General features: G+C 46.3%; 1 protein-coding gene across 1 annotated transcript in view; it reads right to left on the bottom strand.

Annotated features, from left to right (window-relative positions):
• SRPK3 (SRSF protein kinase 3) overlaps positions 1-25,308 on the bottom strand; it is a 207,685-nt gene that overhangs the window by 62,924 nt on the left and 119,453 nt on the right. The window contains exon 9 of the mRNA XM_069209420.1: positions 13,041-13,072. Coding sequence (XP_069065521.1) covers positions 13,041-13,072 — 32 coding nt within the window. The remainder of the gene's footprint in view (positions 1-13,040; positions 13,073-25,308) is intronic.

The raw sequence follows: 25,308 nt of genomic DNA, 5'->3' as shown, positions 1-25,308 counted from the left end.
TCCATTGTCCTCTTATGTTGTGTTGATTGAGATGTGCTCCCCACCCTGTCATGGAAGCATCTGTTGTTATTACGTACTGTGGCACTGGGTCTTGGAAAGGCCGCCCTATGTTTAAATTTATACTGTTCCACCATAGAAGCGATAGGTAAGTTTGGCGGTCTAGCAACACCAGATCTAGAAGGTGACCCTGTGCTTGAGACCACTGTGAGGCTAGGCACTGTTGTAAGGGCCTCATGTGCAGTCTTGCGTTTGGGACAATGGCTATGCATGAGGACATCATGCCTAGGAGCTGTAGTATTGTTCTTGCTTGTATTGTTTGGTTTGGAGACATGTGTTGAATGACCCTGTTGAAATTGTGGATCCTTTGTGGAGTTGGCGTTGCTACTCCTTTTGTCGTGTCTATTATGGCTCCTAGATATCGCTGTACTTTGCTTGGCAGAATGTTTGATTTTGCAAAGTTGACGGTGAACCCTAGATTGTAGAGGGTTTGTATGACTTGATTTGTGTGGTTTGAGCATTGTGTGAGCGAACTGGTTTTGATTAGCCAGTCGTCTAGATACGGGAACACATGTATTTGCTGCCTTCTGATGTGTGCAGCGACTACTGCTAGGCATTTTGTGAATACTCTTGGAGCGGTTGTTAAACCAAAAGGCAATACTTTGAATTGGTAATGTATTCCTTTGAATACAAACCTTAGATATTTCCTGTGTGATTGATGGATTGGTATATGGAAATATGCGTCCTTGAGGTCTAGGGTTGTCATGTAGTCGTGTTTTCTGAGCAATGGTAACACTTCTTGTAGTGTGACCATGTGAAAGTGGTCTGATTTGATGAATGTGTTTACTACCCTGAGGTCTAGAATTGGTCTCAGTGTTTCGTCCTTTTTTGGTATCAAGAAGTACAGTGAATAAACTCCTGTGTTTATTTGTGTGCTTGGTACTAATTCTATTGCATTTTTTTGCAGTAGTGCTTGAACTTCTATCTCTAGAAGCTGTGAATGGTATTTTGTTAAATTTTGTGATTTTGGTGGTATGTCTGGAGGGAATTGCATGAATTCTATGCAATAACCATGCTGGATAATTGCTAAGACCCATGTGTCTGTAGTTATTTTGTCCCATGCTTCGTAATATTGACGTATCCTCCCGCCCACTGGTGTTGTGTGGGAGGGGTGTGTGACATGTGAGTCACTGCTTGTTGGTAGTGGTTTTGGGGCTTTGAAATCTTCCCCTATTCCTAGGGAATTGCCCCCCTCTATACTGGCCCCGAAAACCTCCCCTGTACTGTCCCTGGTAGGTGGGCGGTGCGGACTGTGAGGTGCTAGCTTGTGTGGCCTGACCCCGAAACCCTCCTCTAAAAGGTGTTTTGCGGAAGGTGTTATAAGATCCTCTGCCCTGCGGGGAATAGAGTGCGCCCATGGCCTTGGCAGTGTCAGTGTCCTTCTTGAGCTTTTCTATGGCTGTGTCGACCTCCGGTCCGAACAGAAGTTTTTCGTTTACTGGCATGTTAAGCACTGCCTGCTGAATTTCTGGCTTGAATCCAGACGTTCTGAGCCATGCGTGCCTACGGATGGTAACCGACGTATTAATGGTTCTTGCGGCCGTGTCTGCTGCATCCATGGAGGAGCGTATTTGATTGTTGGAAATGTTTTGACCCTCCTCAACAACCTGTTTTGCTCTCTTTTGCAGATCTTTTGGGAGATGTTCAATGAGATGCTGCATCTCATCCCAGTGGGCTCTGTCGTATCGCGCTAACAGCGCTTGTGAATTTGCGATGCGCCACTGGTTTGCTGCTTGGACAGCAACCCTCTTCCCGGCTGCATCGAACTTCCTACTTTCTTTATCTGGGGGAGGTGCATCCCCAGAAGTGTGTGAGTTTGCCCTTTTTCTGGCAGCCCCTACCACCACAGAGTCTGGTGGCAGCTGAGAGGTGATGAATACAGGGTCCGTAGGAGGCGCCTTATACTTCTTGTCCACCCTAGGCGTCACTGCCCTACTTTTTACTGGCTCCTTGAAAATGTCCTTTGCATGCCGTAGCATGCCTGGGAGCATCGGCAGGCTTTGGTAGGAGCTGTGGGTTGAAGAGAGGGTGTTAAATAAAAAATCATCCTCTACTTGTTCCGAGTGTAGTTCCACATTATGGAATAGTGCTGCTCTAGCCACCACTTGTGAGTAGGCTGTGCTGTCTTCCGGTGGTGATGGCCTAGTTGGGTATGTGTCTGGGCTGTTATCAGACACTGGTGCGTCGTACAAGTCCCACGCATCCTGATCTTGGTCATCGTGGCTCATGGCGGTGTGAGCTGGCGAATGTGACGGGGTATAAGTTGGCGAAGCCGGAGTTACAGGTGGAGGCGAGGGAGGAGGTGTTACCTTTTGTGCTGTTTGTTGCTGAGGAGTAAACTGAAGCGTTCTCTTTCGTTTGACAGGTGGAAGGGTACTGATCTTCCCAGTCCCCTGCTGAATAAAGATACGCTTTTGCGTGTGATCCACGTCAGTGGATTGCAGTTCTTGTTCAAATCTATGTTTCTTCATTTGAGAAGACATAGAATGCTCTTCAGTGTAGGAGCCAGAAACAGGGTCTGATGTCGCTTTTTTCGGCTCCGAAACCCCTGTCGATTGTTTTTCCGGCTCCGAGGTAACCTTCCTTTTTTTCTGTGCCGAAAATTCTTGGCCTCTATGGTCTTCGGCGCCACTGTCTCGGCGTCGATCCGTGTCGACACCGAACTCTCGGTGTCGATGCTTCTGTTTAGCACTCTCTCGGTCTCGAGGAGGCTGCGTGCCGGTGTCTCGACCGAAGTCGGACGATCTCGACACTGAATGGGCCTTTTTCGGTGCCGATTGTTGGTCACCGAGAATTTGGGTGGAGCCATGGCCGGTTGGCAGTGGCGTCCCCTGGGCCTTCTTTCCTTTTTTAAGGTTTGATCTCGACGTCTTACTCACAGTTCTTGTAGAGTGTAGCTCGTCGGAGTCTGAATCCTGGATGGAAAAGGATTCCTCCTGTTCTTCTTCTGTCTCGAACTGTCGACGCTCTTTTGGCGTGGACGCCATCTGCAGTCTTCTCGCTCGACGGTCGCGCAGAGTTTTTCGGGACCGGAACGCCCGACAGGCCTCGCAGGATTCTTCACTGTGCTCGGGTGACAGGCACAGATTACAGACCGAGTGTAGGTCCGTATAAGGATATTTGTTGTGGCATTCGGGGCAGAATCGAAACGGGGTCCGATCCATCGGCGTTGTCCTCCACGCGGTCGGGCCGACTAGGCCCCGACGGGGTGCCGAAATCTACCCCGAAGGGCACCGAAGCGCTTCGATGTTCAACGCGTCGTCGTATGTGTCTATCTCTAACCGGATCGCAACGATACCGTCGAAAATCTTCCGTCTTCAGCTATCTTTCCGTTCCGAAACTCGGAGCGACAGGAACACGTCCGAACCCGATGGCGGAAAGAAAACAATCGAAGATGGAGTCGACGCCCATGCGCAATGAGCACAGAAGGTGGAGTCACTCGGTCCCGTGACTCGAAAACACTTCTTCGAAGAAAAACAACTTGTAACACTCCGACCCAACACCAGATGGCGAGCTCATGCATACCATGTGTATCTACAGCGACAGATGCCATCGAACGGGATGTTCTGCCCAACATAAAACAAAGTCACAAACTTCATGAGGCTCAAGTCCGTAAATCCAGCTCATCCGTAAGGTGGTATAAGGTGGGTTGACCGAGAGGGCCTGTAGTTCACTCACTCGCTGTGTCAGTGTTATGGCCATGACAAATGCTGCTGCGAGGATGAGCAGTCGAAAAGGACAGCAGTTGAGTGATTCGAAGGGAGCACACACGTGGAATATCAGAAGCAAGTATAGATCCCACTGGGTCATAATAAACGGAGAAGGAAACATATACCGTAAGCCCTTAAGACAATGAATCAGTATAGGTGATTTAAGCAATAGGGGCTGGTCCAGCAACCAGAGAAAAGACAGACAGAGCCAGATACTCTTCAACAGTACCCAATGCAAGCCCCTGCTGGGCTAAGGGGAACAAGAGGAGCAACATTTTAGAGACCTTAGCATGAAGTTGGTCAATCTGTTTGGTCGCACAAAAGTCACAAACTTGTACCAATGGCAAGTGTATAAAGTATTGGTTGATGAACAACTTCTGCCAGGATGACGTCAACAACGTCAGGCGGAAGCTCAAATGTACTCAATCTCCACACGTGGAGGTGTTTGCAAGTTTGGGTGCCAGACCCAGACCTGCTGCTGCGATAGGAGTACCTTCCACAGGGGCAGCCTGATCGGAGGACAGATGCTCATGCCCAGGAGTTCTGAATACCATACTTCCCAGTCCCAATCCGGTGCCACTAAAAAAGCTTATGAGTTGTTCAGTCCTGATCTTCAGAACTTGGGGCAGAAGAGATATCAGTGGAAAAACATACAGGAGTCCAGAATTCAACAGAATGCAGAACATGTCCCTGAGGAAGAGATGCTTTGCAACCTCCAACCTGCAGAAGTGCGGACCTTGTGTGTTCTCAGTGCTGGCGAAAAGACTGAGCAAAAGTTCTCCCCATTCACGCAACAGTCTGCGAGGCATTGTCCCGGATGTTGAGCGATCCCACCAGTTGGCAAGCATCACAACATGGTGGTGGTGGTGCTGCCTTTGAGCACCTGCCCCAGCTTCCCCTTGATGTAAGAAGGAAACCTTTTGATGCTAAGCAGATAGCTGGAGCTCCGGCAGACTGAAGTGGAGACGAGCATCCATCGGAGACCAAAGGCCTCTGAGCTCCACTGCACCAAATTGCCATCCCAGCCTAGGAGCAAGGCATTTGTTACTGTCAGTACAGGATTGGGTAGCAAGAGGGTTTGCCGTTTTACCAGCAGTCACCACTGCAGATTTTTTGCAGTCTCCTCTGAAATCTGGACTATGTCAGAGAGATCCCCCTGGTGCTGTCCCTACTGGGATTTCTGGTCCCTGTACAGATCCCACATATGCCATCCAGCATGCTTCACCAGCAGAATGCAAAAATCCATCACTCCCTGCAGCCTCAGAGTCGCCATCACTGACATCCTGGACAGAAGTTGAAGTATTGGGATCATAGCCCGAATGCCCTGGTCTCCCTTTTCCAGGAGAAAGGCGCAAAACTGCACCATGTCCAGAATGGCTCAGATGAAGGGGAGCATGAGGTATGACTTCAGCACACTGAGAGTGAACCCAAAGATGTTATGTTTGTCGTAGTCTGGAGGTGGGTGACAATAGCCTGGGACGAGAGTTTTCAACAGCCAGTCACCAAGATACGGGTAGACTGGGACCCCCGACAATGTGCTTCAACAGCCGCCATCACTTTCAAGAAGATCTGGGAGAGGCACTGATAAGGCCAAAAGGGAACACATCGAACTGGTAATGCCCGTGACCTGCCGCAGGTGGAACCTGTGGGCTTGCAGCACGGGAACGTGGAAATAGACATCCTGCAGCTCCAGCGCAACATCCACTCTCCACCCTTAAGAGCAGTTAGTACCTGGGACAGGGTGAGCATCCTGAACTTGTCTTTCCACAGAAAGGCACTGAGAGGGCTAAGATCGAGAATGGGACATAGTTCCCTCTCCTTGTTTGGCACCAGGTAGTAATGGCAATAACAACCACAATCAATTTCTACAGGAACCCTCCCTTTGGCTCCTTTGGCCAAAAGAACCTGCACTTCCTACTGTAAGTCACCAACAGTTCCCATCAGCCAGTCCGAGGATTGTGGAAGATGCGGCAGAGTTTCAAGAAAGGGCTAAGTGTAGCCATTAAGAACATATTACAGAAGCCTTCAAGGTTCGGCAGCTGGGAGAGCAGAAGACTGGGATGCACACTTTCCCTGTTGCCCTCTCCTGCGGGCACGGCCACCATGGCCATGCAAAGGCTGTGGTGAGGAACTGGTTGGGGGTCTTAGCAGAGAAAACCCCTGTAGCCACCGAGGAAGTGAAAGTGCTGAGGTGGATGACGAGTAGAAGCTGAGAGTCCCAGAGACAGCGCTGTGGTTTTGCTATTTTTTAAGCGCATCACGGCTGAATCTGCTTCATCTCCAAAAAAGGCAGGAGCCCTCAAATAAAATGTCCATAGGACTGGCACAGATTTCTCCCAAAACGCCAGTGGACCGCATCCAGGAGTACCTGTGAATGGCCACGCTAGTGCCAATAGCCTTGTAGAGGGAGTCCGTCGTATCCAACCCATGGCAAATTGTTAACTAGGCTGCTTCAAAACCATCCTGAATGGCCCAGAAAGTGTGGCCCAGGCTTCTTCTGGGACCATGGGCAATACTCCGTGTGAGAGTTGGCATTCACCGAGCTAACGGTCAGGCTTGTACTTACCAAATGTTTCTATCCTCTTCTATTCCCTTTCAGAGGGAGTAGTGGGGAACGAGTTCAAGTTTACTCTGCCTCCTGAAACCTGCACCACAAGGCTCATAAAAACAGGTGAAGACACCTGGAAAATCACAGGTGGTAGGGTTGAGATGGGTTTGGGCCAAGTACCCAACAGTGTATCGGTAAGAGCCACACTGAATGGGAATAGAGGCTCAGAACTTGCCGGGCCAGTGTGCACAATCTCAGTCAAGTCATTAACGTTCTGGGCTGGAGGTTGAAGATCAAAAACATTAGTCGCTCTTCGCACAACCATAGCAGAGGAGGACCTGTCTTACATGGCAAGCCCTAGGGTGAAACTAGTCCACTGTCAGGGGCTGTATCCAGACCTCTGCCATCCTGGACGTCTTAATATCAGTTGTCCTCTTGGTAAGACTGGGCAATCTCATCCCCTCATCATAGCCCCCATTATCAGTCTGTACCGAATAATTCTTAAAGAACATGAGCCTTTCTGGAAGGTAGAGGCACAGTATCAGAATGAGAAGGGTGGTTAAAAGGCTGCGGCTCAGATAAAGGAGTTTGCAGCCTTGGGCGAGGTCGGGTAGCTCCGTGCCAGACAGCACTATTGGTTAACCGTCATCATCCAGAGTTGATAGCACCGGCATTGGTGGATCATGTACGTACCAGCGTGGGTTGTGGCATTGGGGGGGGGGGGGGGGGGGGAGGGGACTGAAGCTGGTCTGAAGCCAAAAGCAAATCCAGAGGGCCCAGCTGGCACCCAGGGCAAACCCACCTTTAGAATCCCAGTTGGAAGGCCTCTTGGCTCCTTGGGGGCCACAGGGAGCTAGTAAAATGCCAAAAAGCAGCAGCCTGGCTTCATGGAAGTCAATTTGCTGCACCGGCGGACAGCCCCAGACATTCTGGCAGCTGTGCAACAAAACTTGGAATTTCCTTTGAAGAAGAGCAACTTCGGGAGCGTGACCTGATGGATGGTGCTCCCCTTGCATCTTCTCCAGAGATTGAGGATAGCGCGAAAGCGCTGAGTTCCGTTTGGACTTTTAAAGCTTTTGGCGAAAGGAACCGATGTCAGCGAGCATGGGTGGTGCCTATAGAAGTCCCCCTGCGTCACTTCTGGATCATGGCGCTGTTGATGCGGGCCTCAGTGCCAGCAATCACCATGCATAAATTACTAAAGATTTCCTGGATCTAGTGGGACTCCTGCTGAATATTCAAAAGGCGAGGAGTCTGCAGTTAGAAGCATCTATCACAAAAGTCGAATCTTGTAGCCCTTTCGATATCAAACCCAATGGCGGAAAAAAAAAACAATTTAGCATGGAGTTGTTATCCATGCACATTTCCCACAGCCACAGTAGATCCTGTAACTCGAAATACTTCTTCGAATAAAATAACTTGTAAATGTCAAAGCCAAATACTGGATGTCACAAGTATGCACAGCATACTCTAAAGTCACACATGCTACGAACTTAATTTTGTTGTGACACATACATAAAACATTTGAAGGCTACTCTTTAATCAATAGGCAAGCAGTTTAATCTGTTAGTTGTGGGATATACAGTTCAACAAGACAAGTTTAACATAATTCTTGTGGCAGTTTTGGACAAGGTGAAAACAATGTGTAGGTATTTTGGTCACCCAAAATACAAACAGTTGCAGAAGTCACATTTGGAACCTATGGTAGTTTGAATAACACTGGACTGACTCTCCTTAGGAAGATAAATCATACCCTTCCTGAGCTTTTTAGCAAAAGAACACGGTGAGAAGAATTTTAAGGTCTGATTTTCAAAAGAACGTGAATCATAAAAATGACACCAAGACTGCGAGCCAAACGGATTGGGGACAATTTCCCCATTCATTTATCCCCCAGGCCTTTGACCAGTTGAGCGAATTAGGTTGGCATGGGAGGATTTGTCGTCTCAGACATGACCTTTAGTTGGCTATTGGTCATCCAACTTGCTACAGCAATCACGCACATTTGACAGTCGGCCATGAGAAGCTCCCAACCCCTATCTAGCTGTACTGCTACGTGCATGTCACCTGTATAACATCTGAATTTTTTTCAGAATACACTGTCCTTTAGGAACATAATTATAAGCTTACTTCCACCTGCTTTTTTCACCTTCTTTTTTATGCTCAAAGTTGTCAAGAAAATTGCTCCGTTGCATCCCTGCTCCTCAAGGAAAAGCTTGACCCAAGCCCTTATCATTTCTAGTTTGGATTATTGAAACTCTGCCCGTAGGACTTCCCAGCTATCTTCTCCATACATTGCAGCCGATGCAGAGTGAAGCAGCCTGTATCACTAAGGGGTTAAGCAAGAGAACTAAAATGTTGGTGCTTCTCTCCAACCTTCACCCCACAGTTTGTACGCGAGCAAGGCCCCCGGGGATAGTGCCAGGACATGTAATGAGGAGTCACCTAAGGAAGGACAGGATCCTAGCCTCTGGTAGTTGTGCCAAGCCACCAGGAAGCACCAGAAGGAGTAGCTGTTTCCTGTGCCATGGGGCACCACGAGATACCACGAGGGCTTGCTGAATGAGACAGAGACGCAATAGAAGATAATCTGTGGCACAGCCAGAGTATCAGCCACAGGAGTGGGCTGTGGTGGCTAGAAGTGTCTGTAGGAGGAATGTGTAAGATAAAGTGAAAACGTTTAAATACAGTGAGGGAGTAAAGGCTAAAAGGTCAGGTGTCACAGCAACAGGGCAGCTGAGGCTGTATAATAATGCACACCCAGCTTGTAAACAACATTCACCCCATTCCCTTAAAGTTTTGGCAGTTCCAGTCATTTTTTAGCATTTACTTGCAAGGGTCCACTCAAAAGCGACAAAGGAGTGGGCTGTGGCGTACAGAGGTTACAGACAGGCAGTATAAATGCCAAACACAGCAACTAGAAGTGACAGAGGAGCAGCACATGATGTGCAAATAACACAGACAGACAGACAGAAGCCCACTGGGTCCACCCAAAAGATGAGGATGCGGACTGCACTGGTTTACAGGCGACCAGAAAAGTACCAATTGGGCCCACCGAAGACCGAAAGAGCAGCAGTGCATGTGTGAACTGGTTACAGATAGCCAGATAAATGCTGAATGGATCTACCTAAGAGAGACAAAGGAGCAGGGCATAGCATGCACTGGTTAAAGGCAGCCAGATAAATGACTAATGCGTCCACCTAGAAGCGACAGAGTAACAGCATATGGTTCAAGACAGACACATGTCCACTGGGTTCACCCAGCAGTGATAGAGAACAACATGGAGCGAACTGGTTAGAAGCAGCCATATAAAAGCCCACTGCTCAACCGAGAGCAGTACATGGCGTGCACCGCTTATTGGCAGCCAGGTAAATGTCCACTGAGTGAACTCAGGAACAACAAAGGAGTTTATAAACAGACCTAACACAGGTTTCTTTATGGTTAAAAAGTTTGTACTTTACCATGCTCTTTAAGGAAGACACATGAAGATTGTTTCCTGTAGGTCTTGAAGATGGTGGGTCTCTGTGTTCTTCCTGGGAGTGGTGTGACTTGCCACTGCAGGACCAGGATTTATTGCAGAGGCCATTTCTGACCCTTCTATGCGCCAACAGGGGAGTCACCCCAGGTATGGTGCCATGTTTCTAATCGTCTACTGAAGTATCAAAGCAGCTCATTAATGAGATAACTCATCAGTAGGTTACTACCGCGGATCAAATGCAATGATTGTTTTTAGAACACAGGAGAGACAGAGAGAAAGACCAGGTCACATAACCTAATTTTCCATGGAAATGGATGGCTTGTTACACCAGAATCAAGCCTTCTGTGCCCGAGTACAATGTGCCTTTAAGACTAAACATTTCAGCTCTGGAGATTCCACTGCACCGTTGGTAACCTCGGTTCAAGCAAACAACCCCTGCGGGGTGTGGTGACCGTAATTAACTACACCAAGATGTCAGCACTTCTCTCTCCATAGGAGCTGTGCTACAAGCAGAGTCCCTAGCCTCTATGTCGACTCGGAAAGGTTCCTTCAGAGGATGCGACTCACACAATCACAAGAGGACGACGTGTGTCTTGCTCCAGACTCCTCTTCCAAGCCAGTAGGGTCCCCCTCAACGAAGGCAAGAGTTGAGGAGAACGCCTTCTAGGAAGTGAATAAATGCACCACAAGAAGATGCAAAAATGTTCTGACTCCTCCAAGTTTCCATTATAAATGAACACCTATTCGTAAAGTACACATTCACCAGTGGGTGTCTGCTTGAACCTTTGTCAATACTTAAGTCATCCCTCTTGTCTTAGTTTCATTCTTGTCCACTTCGAGCACTAGGATCAGGGCCAAAGTGACAGCAGAAATTGATCCATTCCCAAAGGACTTCAAAGAAGACTTGGTATCACTCACTACAGGTCTGACAAATATTGCTAGTGCTGCAAACACACATTTGCAAATGCAAAGTGCATTTTTTGGTCACAAAACAGCAATCTTAGCAGTGAGTGTTGTGCTGAAGTGGGATCACCTTTTCCCCTGGTTAACCCAGTACAGTGTTAGTGTTTTTCCTGGATTTTCTTAAAAACTGTTTAAGCAGCATGTTCTTTCCTTGGTCTTGGTTGCCAATCTGTCTGAGGCAGATCTGGTGTGACGCCTCTAAAACAATAATATTTTATCACAAGTAATCAGATACCTTGGTGAAGTTGATCTTTGTAGATTTCAGGTTCATATTATTTATCATCCTCTTTGTCCTCCTATAGGTGGGAGAGAGGAGCACTTCTCCTTTTCATCCCTTAACTTCTCACAGCACGGTGGTACAACAGGAGAAGGCTCAATCAGTTCAGAACATTAAGGCCCTTGCTTAAATGTGGAAAGGAGCACACTAATGCTCTCAAGGGACTCCGTAGCTAAAACTCTTCTGAAAAAGTGAAGCTTCTTGCTCTAAAGAGATGTCAGAGAATCTAGCTGTACTTGGAGCACCATCGGCTCACAGTAAGCTATGTGATGCTAGATGATGTGAAGACTTTGAAAGCAGTCTTCAACTTTTTCCTTTCAAAAGTATTTCTACACTTCATCCATGGAAACAAAATGAATATCCAATAGTGGTTGAGCAAGTGTCCCTTCAGTAAAAGAGCACATCTTCAGTCTTTCACTTCTGTGGAAACAGTGGTCATATTTTCATAGATAATTATATCTGGGATTTCGGAAGGATTATGGACGGCACTGGGCTTATACATAATTTCAAGGAGACCAGGGCTGTAGAGAAGCTGTTGTCGTCATCAAATGGATTTGTGGAGACAGTGTGATTTTCACCAACAATGTTGTTGGCAAGGTTTTTGTAGTCATTGATGGTGTTGTTTACAAATGGATTTGAGATCTCATGATCAGGTAAGTAATAAAAAAAAGAGTAGGGCCTAATCAGCAGAGGTACAAAAGGTGATAGGAGGAGTGTTTGTTTGCAAATAGTCTAAACCACTGATAATCGCTTCGAGTAGCATTTCGATCTACTGTTTTTCACCTACTGTACCACTACAGAGGCCTATCTTGTGCAAATCCGTTCTGACCTTCATCGCACAGTCCATCCTGAACAGCCAGGTGAGTCCCCCTCCAGAAGGGTGACACAAGCAACCCGAGAAGGGTCTCGCTCTTATAATGTAGTGTGTCACACTGCAGGTGCTTGCTGAATGAGTGGGGAGTAGAAGGGATGGGTGTCACATGAAGAACGTGGTCTGGATGACTGCTCTTTACCTTGTATGTGAACCAGTACAAGACGGTGGTTTCCCTATAGATCGCCTTTATCTAATACTGATGTGGTAATCTGCACACCCTCTCTTCCTCAGTCCTTTGAGGAGTATTTAAAATTGCAACACAAAGTTGCACTTAGACTGGAGCAGGCTTTCAGCCAAGGTCACTCATGTGCCCTAACCCGGTGAAAAATTAGTAACTAAAACGGCACTGTTGTGGTCTCGTGGAGGGACACTCCCCCTGGACATCTTCAAACACAGGACTGTATTCCTATTAGAGAAAACTTTCCGCCCCAACCTGTCAGGCAATTTCCAGCCAGTTGGAAAGAAGGGGCATACGGTTCACAGAGCACAAGAAAGAATGGGACAACAACAGGACATTTAATCCCTTCACTATTCTCCACTTCAATTCTTCTGAACTCCCATTTGAATTCATATTTGAATTTCAATGGGATGGCATGGGGGGATACTTTAAACAATGTGGTAAAATGTCACTGCACTAGTACAGACACATTCCATAGTATGACCGGCTTCATAAGCGACAAACCAAGCAAAGTTTCCAAAGCCATGTTTTGTGGAAATGAGACGAGGGCCACTCAGACCTCAGGCAGCAGGGCTATCATTTAGGTAACAAGGACTGTGCAGCTCATTTTCAGACCAGAGATAGCAAAGCAATGTCTAAGGTTACATTGAGAGCATGATCAACAGTTACACTTCAGAGCTGCCAAAGAGTTACAAAAACAGACTTATGTCTAGGTCAGCACAGCTTAGATTACATACAAATTACATGCTCACATTTAAGTTAAAAGCATAAACAGCATCTGCACGATACAGGGGCTATGTAAGCTGCAGGCTTCTTTATGATCGTACACACAACCCTGAGTATAAACATTTGTGTGCCCAAGGCAGGGGTTCTGTGAACTTGATCCTGCGCCTCACCTGCACTGGTCACTGAGCTTGTGTTTGGTGTCTAAAACCCCGTCTCCCCATCGTACACTCACCTGGTTTTCCAGTGGGGCCGGAGCTGAACTTACTGCAGAGGTGTAAAGATCCCAGAGGGGAAAGGAGAGATAGCAAGCAAGGAAGGGGAAAAGAGAGGAAGAAGAAGAGGGAGAAAAATAAGGAAACAGAAGCAAAAGAACGGCTCTGTACAACACAACAAAAATAAAAGGAACAGCTTTTGCCAATAAGAGTAAAAGGAACAACTTTCTACAACAGTAAAAGTAATATCTACGTATAATGAAGAGTAAAAGAACAACTCTCCAACACCTTAGTGTAAACGCTTACTCATTAAAATATACCAAAAAACATATACTGACCTGCAAGCCAAGTTCTTCTGCTGTAGTGTACTACCTATGGGGCTAGGCACATTTTCCTTTGGTGATACTGCATGAGCCCTGGACTAATTTGGGCAGTGGGTAACTACAGTTACCAGCGACCAAACTAAATGCAACTAATAAAAGTACATTACAAGGAGAGGAGCATTTTCTGCATGTGCAGCTTCAGAAAATACCAGCGATGGTGAACCACAGGCAATTGTTAAGAATAAAGTGTACTTACTCCACAGATTCAAGCCAGGCAGGAATAGAGGATTAGGCAATGTGGACTAGGGAAAGACTACAAATATGGGTAAGCCGTTACCTACAGAGATTTTTGGCTCTCTTGAGAATGAGATGCAGAGGTAGAAAAAGAATCAAGTAATGCTTACACACGGAGCTAAGTGGTGTCCAATACGTGCCTCAGGACACCAGGCAGACAATACCATAGAAGAACAAGACTGGCCTTCCAGTAACAGCGTCTGGCACATGCATCAATCCTTCTGCTATGCCAGTATGTGAGCAGCCCTTTACTGTGGTAACATAAAACAATACGGTCACCACCGGCTTGGGGAATTGAAAGACATACACGTAGAAAGCACATTGCGACACTGTCTGCTACAACTCATACTGAACCCGAAGGGGAGTTAGGTATTCCATATAGACTTGCATTACTGGGGCTTGTTCTAGTGAACAGATAAATCACTATTCTAAGGCTGCCCCTGTGGGGACCTAGTTAGGCACAGTGGAATGGGAGAATGGGCACTGGCGGAAGAGGGCAGGACTGATGACAAATTGAAGGAGGATTGTTTTGAATGGCAGGATGTCCCAAGAACCGATAGCCCAGGTCACAGACCCTGACTAGGATGTGAATTCGACTTGACGACCAACGAGGGACTGCTCTGGGGGTACCCTAGGACTAGACGCTTAATGTTGTGTAAGGTTCTCCCGGCATCTAGAGTGCTCGGGCGAGTAAGGAGTTGAGAGTGCTGTGTAGGTGTGCCAGGACTGTACAGATGCTGTGTCTTTTGAATATTGCTCTGTCTGCTGTTTACGTAACTTTGTTGTGCTGTTGCGGAAAATAAAAATAAAGACATTTAAAAAAAAAACCACAACATTACAAAAACGATACAAAAAGCAGGCTTGTTTATCCAACGTCACATCCTGGAAATATACTAGGTTAGGGCCCATGGAAACATATACAATAAAGAAATGGTTGTTTTAGACCCAAGATATAACACAATGTTAAAACCTGAATCTCCTTTGGAAAGAATCCTGGAGAAGCAGTGACGACATCTTTTTCCTTAGAAGCAAAGTCACTTAAGGGGCAGAGGATGAATATCTATGTTCGAGGCTACAATTCTATTATGGACGTTTCCATGTCAGCAGAAAATGTTAACACAGGTGCAACAGAGTGAACTACATTCATCTCTTAAATATGTGCCATCAGAAGAGTACTTTCTAAATGACTTGAAAGTGAAGGTTTCTAACCGGGCACCCACACAGACTCTGCTAGAATGAAAATGTCACTTACCCAGTGTACATCTGTTAATGGCATTAGTCGCTGCAGATTCACATGTTGTGCATAGTCCGCCGTCTGGTGTTGGGTCGGAGTGTTACAAGTTGTTTTTCTTCGAAGAAGTCTTTTCGAGTCACGAGACCGAGGGACTCCTCCTCCTTTGTTCCATTGCGCATGGGCGTCGACTCCATGTTAGATTGTTTTCCCCGCAGAGGGTGAGGTAGGAGTTGTGTATGTTAGTAATAGTGCCCATGCAATGGATTGAATAAGTATGTACCAAATAAGGTTTAAGTAATATATTTACAAATGTACAAATGTTGAAGATAACTTCCAAACGGCTACAGGCTCCCGGGGAGGCGGGTGGGCACATGTGAATCTGCAGCGACTAATGCCACGAACAGATGTACACTGGGTAAGTGACATTTTCAGTTCGATGGCATGTGTAGCTGCAGATACACATGTTGTGCATAGACTAGTAAGCAGTTGCCTCCCCAAAAGCGGTGGCTCAGCCTGTAGGAGTGGAAGTAGTCTGAAATAAAGTTCTTAGTACGGCTTGACCTACTGTGGCTTGTTGTGCGGATAGCACGTCTACACAGTAGTGCTTAGTAAATGTGTGAGGCGTAGACCATGTGGCTGCCTTACATATCTCGTTCATTGGAATGTTTCCTAGGAAGGCCATGGTAGCGCCTTTCTTTCTGGTTGAATGTGCCCTTGGTGTAATGGGCAGCTCTCTCTTTGCTTTGAGGTAGCAGGTTTGGATGCACTTAACTATCCATCTGGCTATACCTTGTTTTGATATTGGGTTTCCTGTATGAGGTTTTTGAAATGCAATAAACAGTTGTTTTGTTTTCCTAATTAGTTTTGTTCTGTCAATGTAGTACATTAGTGCTCTTCTGATGTCTAATGTATGTAGTGCCCTTTCAGCTACTGAGTCTGGCTGTGGAAAGAACACTGGTAGTTCTACTGTTTGATTTAAGTGGAACGGTGAAATAACTTTTGGTAAAAATTTAGGATTGGTTCTTAGAACTACCTTATTTTTGTGTATTTGAATAAAAGGTTCCTGTATAGTAAACGCTTGAATTTTGCTTACTCTTCTTAGAGATGTAATGGCAATGAGAAATGCAACCTTCCACGTTAAGAATTGCATTTTGCAAGAATGCATGGGTTCGAAAGGTGGACCCATGAGTCTTGTTCAGACGATGTTGAGGTTCCATGAAGGAACAGGTGGTGTTCTTGGTGGAATAATTCTTTTTAGGCCTTCCATAAACGCTTTAATGACAGGTATCCTAAATAGTGAAGTTGAATGGGTAATCTGCAGGTATGCAGAAATTGCTGCGAGGTGTATCTTTATGGAAGAGAAGGCCAGATTTGATTTCTGCAAATGTAGTAAGTATCCTACTACATCCTTTGGAGATGCATGTAATGGTTGAACTTGATTACTATGGCAGTAGCAAACAAATCTTTTCCATTTACTTGCATAGCAGTGTCTAGTGGATGGCCTTCTAGCCTGTTTTATGACCTCCATACATTCTTGGGTGAGGTTTAAATGTCCGAATTCTAGGATTTCAGGAGCCAGATTGCTAGATTCAGCGATGCTGGGTTTGGATGCCTGATCTGTTGTTTGTGTTGTGTTAGCAGATCTGGCCTGTTGGGTAGTTTGACATGGGGTACTACTGACAGGTCTAGTAGTGTTGTGTACCAGGGTTGTCTTGCCCATGTTGGTGCTATTAGTATGAGTTTGAGTTTGTTTTGACTCAATTTGTTTACTAGATATGGAAGGAGATTTGACCGGGGGGAAAAGCGTATGCAAATATCCCTGACCAATTCATCCATAGAGCATTGCCTTGAGACTGCCTGTGTGGGTACCTGGATGCGAAGTTTTGGCATTTTGCGTTCTCCTTTGTTGCAAATAGGTCTATTTGAGGTGTTCCCCAAATGTGGAAGTAAGTGTTTAGAATTTGGGGGTGAATCTCCCATTCGTGGACTTGTTGGTGATCTCGAGAGAGGTTGTCTGCTAGTTGATTCTGGATCCCTGGAATAAACTGTGCTATTAGGCGAATGTGGTTGTGAATTGCCCATTGCCATATCTTTTGTGCCAGAAGGCACAGCTGTGTCGAGTGTGTTCCCCCCTGTTTGTTTAGATAATACATTGTTGTCATGTTGTCTGTTTTGACAAGAATGTATTTGTGGGTTATGATGGGTTGAAATGCTTTCAACGCTAGGAATACTGCTAACAATTCGAGGTGATTTATATGCAACTTCGTTTGATGTACGTCCCATTGTCCTTGGATGCTGTGTTGATTGAGGTGTGCTCCCCACCCTGTCATGGAAGCATCTGTTGTTATCACGTATTGTGGCACTGGGTCTTGGAAAGGCCGCCCTTTGTTTAAATTTATACTGTTCCACCATAGAAGCGAGATGTATGTTTGGCGGTCTATCAACACCAGATCTAGAAGGTGACCCTGTGCCTGTGACCATTGCGATGCTAGGCACTGTTGTAAGGGCCTCATGTGCAGTCTTGCGTTTGGGACAATGGCTATGCATGAAGACATCATGCCTAGGAGTTTTAATACCATCTTTGCATGTATTTTTTGTGTCGGATACATGGCTTGTATAACCTTGTAAAAATTTTGAACCCTTTGTGGACTTGGAGTGGCTATCCCCTTTGTTGTGTTGATTGTCGCTCCTAAGTATTGCTGTGTTTTGCACGGCAGAATGTGTGATTTTGCATAGTTGATGGAGAAACCGAGTTTGTAGAGGGTTTGTATGACATACTCTGTGTGGTGTGAACACTTTGTTAGGGAGTTGGTCTTGATTAGCCAATCGTCTAGGTAGGGGAACACGTGTATTTGCTGCCTTCTGATATGTGCAGCTACTACTGCTAGGCATTTTGTAAATACTCTTGGTGCGGTCGTTATACCGAACGGCAACACTTTGAATTGGTCATGTATTCCCTTGAATACGAACCTTAGGTATTTCCTGTGCGAGGGATGTATCGGTATGTGGAAATACGCGTCCTTTAGATCTAAGGTTGTCATATAGTCTTGTTGTTTTAGCAGTGGTAATACGTCTTGTAGCGTGACCATGTGAAAGTGTTCCGATTTGATGTAGATGTTTAGTGTTCTGAGATCTAAGATTGGTCTCAGTGTTTTGTCTTTTTTTGGTATTAGAAAGTACAGTGAGTAAACTCCTGTGTTCCTTTGTGTACGTGGTACAAATTCTATTGCGTCCTTTTGCAGTAATGCCTGAACTTCTAATTCCAGAAGGTCTAAATGCTGTTTTGACATATTTTGTGTTTTTGGTGGGACATTTGGAGGGATTTGAAGAAATTCTATGCAATAACCATGTTGGATAATTGCTAAGACCCAAGTGTCTGTTGTTATCTCCTCCCAAGCTTTGTAAAATTGGCTTAGTCTTCCCCACACTGGTGTTGTGTGAAGGGGTTGAGTGACTTGTGAGTCACTGTTTGGTTGTAGGGGTTTTGGGACCTTGAAATTTTCCCCGGTTTCTAGGGAATTGTCCCCCTCTGTACTGGCCCCGAAAGCCTCCCCTTTGGTACTGTCCCTGGTAGGTAGACGGTGTTGATTGTGAGGTGCTGGCTTGTGTGGCTTGACCCCGAAACCCCCCTCTGAAGGGTGTTCTGTGAAATGTGCCAAAAGTGCCTCTGCCCTGCGGGGAATAGAGTGCGCCCATGGCCTTGGCTGTGTCAGTGTCCTTTTTCAATTTCTCAATTGCCGTGTCCACATCGGGTCCAAACAATTGTTGTTCGTTGAACGGCATATTGAGCACTGCCTGTTGTATCTTGGGTTTAAACCCGGATGTGCGCAACCATGCGTGCCTTCTTATGGTTACCGCGGTATTTATTGTTCTTGCAGCTGTATCCGCTGCATCCATAGAGGAGGGTATTTGGTTATTAGAGATATTTTGTCCCTCCTCAACTACTTGTTTTGCCCGTTTCTGTAATTCTTTGGGTAGATGCTCGATGAGATGCTGCATCTCATCCCAATGGGCTCTGTCATATCGCGCTAGGAGCGCCTGAGAGTTCGTGATGCGCCACTGGTTTGCAGCTTGTACAGCAACCCTTTTTCCAGCTGCGTCGAACTTGCGGCTCTCTTTGTCCGGAGGTGGGGCGTTGCCTGATGTGTGCGAGTTGGCTCTCTTGCGAGCTGCCCCTACTACAACTGAATCTGGTGGCAGTTGTGATGTGATAAAAGCAGGGTCCGTGGGCGGTGCTTTATATTTTTTCTCCACCCGTGGAGTTATCACTCTGCTTTTGACAGGTTCTTTAAAGATCTGTTTTGCGTGCCTTAGCATTCCCGGGAGCATAGGCAGGCTTTGATAGGTGCTATGGGTGGAGGAGAGGGTGTTGAAAAGGAAGTCATCCTCGACAGGTTCTGAGTGTAACGACACGTTATGGAACTCTGCTGCCCTAGCTACCACCTGTGCATACGCTGTGCTGTCCTCAGGTGGTGAGTGCTTGGTAGGGTACGACTCAGAACTATTGTCTGATACTGGGGCGTCATATAGGTCCCAAGCGTCCTGGTCATCTTGGCTCATGGTGGTATGAGCTGGTGAATGTGACGGAGTTTGTGCCGGTGGTGTATGAGTTACAGGTGGAGGAGAGGGTGGTGGAGTTACTTTCTTCACCACTTTTGCTTGTGGTGTTTGTTCTTGTGTTTGGAACTCGAGTCTCCTTCTCCTCCTGATTGGGGGAAGAGTGCTGATCTTCCCTGTCCCACTCTGTATGAAGATCCGCTTCTGGGTGTGGTCTACGTCAGTGGTTTGTAACTCTTCTTCAAATCTGTGTTTGCGCATTTGAGAGGACAGTGATTGTTCCTCTGAATACGAGCTGGCAGTCGGTTCGGTTTCTGGGCGTTTTGGCACCGAAACTGTGTCTTTGCTTGTTTTCGGCTCCGAGGAGAATTTTCTCTTTTTTGTAGTCGAGCTTTCTCGGCGTCGATCATCCTCGGTGCCGCTGTCTCTGCGTCGAGCAGCTTCGGTTCCGCTGTCTCGGCGTCGACCCTTTTCGGCAGCACTTTCTCGGTCCCGAGATTGCTGCGTGCCTGTGTCTCGACCCGATTCGGACGATCTCGGCACCAGTTCGCCCTTTTTCGGTGCCGATGGACGGTCACCTATTTTATGGGTTGAGCCATGGCCTGTTGGCAGTGGCGTCCCCTGGGCCTTGTCTGTTTTCCCGTGTGGTGCTTGTTTCGACGTCTTACTCACGGTTTCTTCGACGTCGAACTCCTCCGAGTCCGATTCATGGATGGAGAAGGCTTCCTCTTCTTCTCCTTGTTCCTCGAACCCTCGTTGTCCTGTCGGCGTGGACGCCATTTGCAACCTTCTGGCTCTTCGGTCACGGAGCGTCTTTCGGGACCGAAACGCACGACAGGCCTCACACGTTTCTTCCTTGTGCTCGGGCGACAGGCACAAGTTACAGACCAAATGTTGGTCTGTATATGGATATTTACTGTGGCATTTAGGACAGAATCGGAACGGGGTCCGTTCCATCGGTGTCGATGTTACACGCGGTCGGGCCGACCAGGCCCCGACGGGGGGTCGAAGTTACCCCGAAGGGCTACCGGAGCTCTTCACGATTCGGTGTCGATTCTATCTAACCCGATACCGAACGAAACAATACCGACGTAGTTTTCCAAAGTTGTGACTATCTTTCCGTCCCGAAACCCGGAGCGAAAAGGAACACGTCCGAACCCGATGGCGGAAAAAAAAAACAATCTAAGATGGAGTCGACGCCCATGCGCAATGGAAACAAAGGAGGAGGAGTCCCTCGGTCTCGTGACTCGAAAAGACTTCTTCGAAGAAAAACAACTTGTAACACTCCGACCCAACACCATTCGGCGGACTATGCACAGCATGAGTATCTGCAGCTACACATGCCACCAAACATCTTATTCTTTTAGCAGACGATAAACAACTTTCCCTCTGCTCCCAGATGGCCTTGGGGTGCATCTGAGCACAGTCGCTGCAAGCTGCAGAGTCGTGGGACGACCCCAGGCACCACAGACCAACCAAGTGGGGGATCAGAAACAGACATCTGTCTGACATTTCCTACGAGTTTTTAAGCCATGTTTTGTTGGGGGACATTCCTGTGGCCACTGAAAGATACATTTGGAAAAAGTGCTCAAAATGTTTGAGTAAAAGTGGTCAAAATGACCAGGGTTAGCTCTGGTTCCGCACTTACTGGGATGGAAAGAAAGAAAGAAACTGATGTCAGCATGCTAGGGTGGTACCCATAGAGAGCCCCATACATCACATCTGGCATGGATGACGCTGACGCGGAGTGGGGTGCGTCACCTCTCAGCAGGCAGGGGTACCGCTTCAGACTTTTTCCGGATCCAGCCGGACGCCTGGGGAACATTCTAAGGTGAGCAATCTGCAGTTAAAATTCTCTATTAGAAAATATTATTTTGTGAATGCGCTGAATGGCCTAAGTATTCATCACAAATTTCCACCTAGGAATAGTAACAAAGAATGAAAATGTCACTTACCCAGTGTACATCTGTTCGTGGCATCAGTCGCAGTAGATTCGCATGTTTTGCAATAGCTCGCCATCTGGTGTTGGGCCGGAGTGTTACAAGTTGTTTTTCTTCGAAGAAGTCTTTCGAGTCACGGGACCGAGTGACTCCTCCTTTTGTCTCCATTGCGCATGGGCGTCGACTCCATCTTCGATTGTTTTTCCCCGCAGAGGGTGAGGTAGGAGTTGAATTGTAGTAATAGTGCCCATGCAATGGAGTGACTAAGTATGCACCTATTTAAGGTTGAGATGATACATATACAAATAGTTGAAGGTAACTTCCAAACTGCTACAGGCTCCCGGGGAGGCGGGTGGGCACATGCGAATCTACTGCGACTGATGCCACGAACAGATGTACACTGGGTAAGTGACATTTTCAGTTCGATGGCATCTGTCGCTGTAGATACGCATGTTTTGCATAGACTAGTAAGCAGTTATCTCCCCAAAAGCGGTGGATCAGCCTGTAGGAGTGGAAGTAGTCTGAAATAATGTTCTTAATACGGCTTGACCTACTGTGGCTTGTTGTGCGGATAACACGTCTACACAGTAGTGTTTGGTGAATGTGTGAGGCGTAGACCATGTGGCTGCCTTACATATTTCTTGCATTGGGATGTTTCCTAGAAAGGCCATGGTAGCACCTTTCTTTCTGGTTGAGTGTGCCCTTGGTGTAATGGGCAGCTGTCGTTTAGCTTTAAGGTAGCAGATTTGGATGCATTTAACTATCCATCTGGCTATACCTTGTTTTGATATTGGGTTTCCTGCATGAGGTTTTTGAAATGCAATAAATAGTTGTTTAGTCTTTCTGATGTTCTTTGTTCTGTCAATGTAATACATCAATGCTCTTTTGACATCTAATGTATGTAGTGCCCTTTCAGCTACGGTATCTGGCTGTGGAAAGAACACTGGAAGTTCCACTGTTTGATTTAGATGGAACGGTGAAATAACCTTTGGCAAAAATTTAGGATTGGTCCTTAGGACGACCTTATTCTTGTGTAGTTGTATAAAAGGTTCCTGTATTGTAAACGCCTGAATCTCGCTTACTCTTCTTAGGGAAGTAATGGCGATGAGAAATGCCACCTTCCAGGTTAGGAACTGTATTTCGCAGGAGTGCATGGGTTCAAAAGGTGGACCCATAAGTCTAGTTAGGACAACATTTAGGTTCCATGAAGGAACTGGTGGTGTTCTTGGAGGTATAATTCTCCTAAGGCTCTCCATGAATGCTTTAATGACTGGTATCTTATATAGGGAAGTTGAATAGGTAGTCTGCAGGTATGCAGATATTGCTGCAAGGTGTATTTTAATGGAAGAGAAAGCTAGGTTAGATTTTTGTAGGTGAAGCAAGTAACCTACTACATCTTTTGGAGTTGCGTGTAATGGTTGGATTTGATTAATATGGCAGTAGCAAACAAACCTCTTCCATTTACTTGCATAGCAGTGCCTGGTGGATGGCCTTCTGGCTTGTTTTATGACTTCCATACATTCTTGGCTAAGTTGTAAGTGCCCGAATTCTAGGATTTCAGGAGCCAGATTGCTAGATTCAGCGATGCTGGATCTGGGTGTCTGATCTTTTGGTTGTGTTGTGTCAACAGATCTGGCCTGTTGGGCAATTTGATGCAGGGTACTACTGATAGGTCTAGCAGCGTTGTGTACCAAGGTTGTCTTGCCCAAGTTGGTGCTATTAATATGAGTTTGAGTTTGTTTTGACTGAGTTTGTTTACCAGGTAAGGAAGGAGAGGGAGAGGAGGAAAAGCGTAAGCAAATATCCCTGACCAGTTCATCCATAGGGCATTGCCTTGGGACTGTTTGTGTGGGTATCTGGATGCGAAGTTTTGGCATTTTAAGTTCTCCTTTGTCGCAAACAAGTCTATCTGAGGTGTTCCCCAGAGTTTGAAATAAGTGTTCAGAATTTGGGGGTGAATTTCCCATTCGTGGACCTGTTGGTGATCTCGAGAGAGATTGTCTGCGAGTTGATTTTGGATCCCTGGTATAAATTGTGCTATTAGGCGAATTTGGTTGTGAATTGCCCAACGCCAAATCTTTTGTGCTAACAGGCTTAACTGCGTGGAGTGCGTCCCCCCTTGCTTGTTTAGATAATACATTGTTGTCATGTTGGCTGTTTTGACGAGAATGTATTTGTGAACTATTATTGGTTGGAAAGCTTTTAGTGCTTGAAAAACTGCTAGAAGTTCTAGGTGATTTATATGCAGTTTTGTTTGATGTACGTTCCATTGTCCTTGTATGCTGTGTTGATCGAGGTGTGCTCCCCACCCTGTCATGGAAGCATCTGTAGTTATTACGTATTGTGGCACTGGGTCTTGGAAAGGCCGCCCTTTGTTTAAATTTATGTTGTTCCACCACAGAAGCGAGAGGTAAGTTTGGCGATCTATTAACACCAGATCTAGAAGATGACCCTGTGCTTGAGACCACTGTGATGCTAGGCACTGTTGTAAGGGCCTCATGTGCCGTCTTGCGTTTGGGACAATGGCTATGCATGAAGACATCATGCCTAGGAGTTGTAGTACCATCTTTGCTTGTATCCTTTGTGTTGGATACATGCGTTGTATGATGGTGTTGAAATTTTGAATTCTTTGTGGACTTGGAGTGGCTACTCCTTTTGATGTGTCTATTATGGCTCCTAGGTATTGTTGTACCTTGCGCGGCAGAATTTGGGATTTTGTGAAGTTGACGGTGAACCCTAGTTTGAAGAGGGTTTGTATGATATGATTTGTGTGATTTGAGCACTCTATTAACGAATGGGCCTTGATTAGCCAGTCGTCTAGATATGGGAACACATGTATTTGCTGCCTTCTTATGTGTGCAGCGACTACCGCTAGACATTTGGTAAAGACTCTTGGTGCGGTTGTTAATCCGAAAGGCAGTACCTTGAATTGGTAATGTATTCCCTTGAATACAAACCTTAGGTATTTCCTGTGCGATGGGTGTATTGGTATATGGAAATAAGCATCCTTGAGGTCTAAAGTTGCCATGTAGTCGTGTAGTTTTAGCAATGGCAATACTTCTTGTAGTGTGACCATGTGAAAGTGGTCTGATTTGATGAAAGTGTTCACTACTCTGAGGTCTAGGATTGGTCTCAGCGTTTTGTCCTTCTTTGGTATCAGAAAGTACAGTGAGTAGACTCCTGTGTTTATTTGTGTGTTTGGCACTAATTCGATTGCATTCTTTTGCAATAGTGCCTGTACTTCTATCTCCAGGAGATTGGAATGATGTTTTGTCAAATTTTGTGCTTTTGGTGGTATGTTTGGAGGGAATTGTAGAAATTCTATGCAATAACCATGTTGGATAATTGCTAGAACCCAAGTGTCTGTAGTGATTTCCTCCCATGCTCTGTAATAATGACTTATTCTTCCCCCCACTGGTGTTGTGTGGAGGGGGTGAGTGACATGTGAGTCACTGTTTAGTAGTAGGGGTTTTGGGGCTCTGAAATCTTCCTCTATTCCTAGGGAATTGCCCTCCTCTATATTGTCCCCGAAAACCTCCTCTATACTGTCCCTGGTAACTGGACGGTGTTGCCTGTGAGGTGCTGGCCTGTGTGCTCTGACCCCGAAACCCCCCTCTAAAGGGTGTTTTACGGAATGTGCTGTAATTCCCTCTGCTCTGCGGGGAGTAGAGTGCGCCCATGGCTTTGGCAGTGTCCGTGTCTTTTTTGAGTTTCTCAATCGCTGTGTCCACTTCTGGACCGAACAGTTCTTTTTCGTTAAAAGGCATATTGAGAACTGCTTGTTGAATCTCTGGTTTAAATCCAGACGTTCGGAGCCATGCATGCCTTCTGATAGTTACAGATGTATTAATTGTCCGTGCAGCTGTATCTGCAGCGTCCATGGAGGAGCGGATCTGGTTGTTGGAAATGGTCTGTCCCTCCTCAACCACTTGTTTTGCCC

The sequence above is a fragment of the Pleurodeles waltl genome, chromosome 10 (assembly GCF_031143425.1).
Source record: "Pleurodeles waltl isolate 20211129_DDA chromosome 10, aPleWal1.hap1.20221129, whole genome shotgun sequence".
Taxonomy (NCBI): Eukaryota; Metazoa; Chordata; class Amphibia; order Caudata; family Salamandridae; genus Pleurodeles; species Pleurodeles waltl.
The sequence above is the reverse complement of the archived record's forward strand: the minus strand, read 5'-3'. Positions and strand labels throughout refer to the sequence as shown.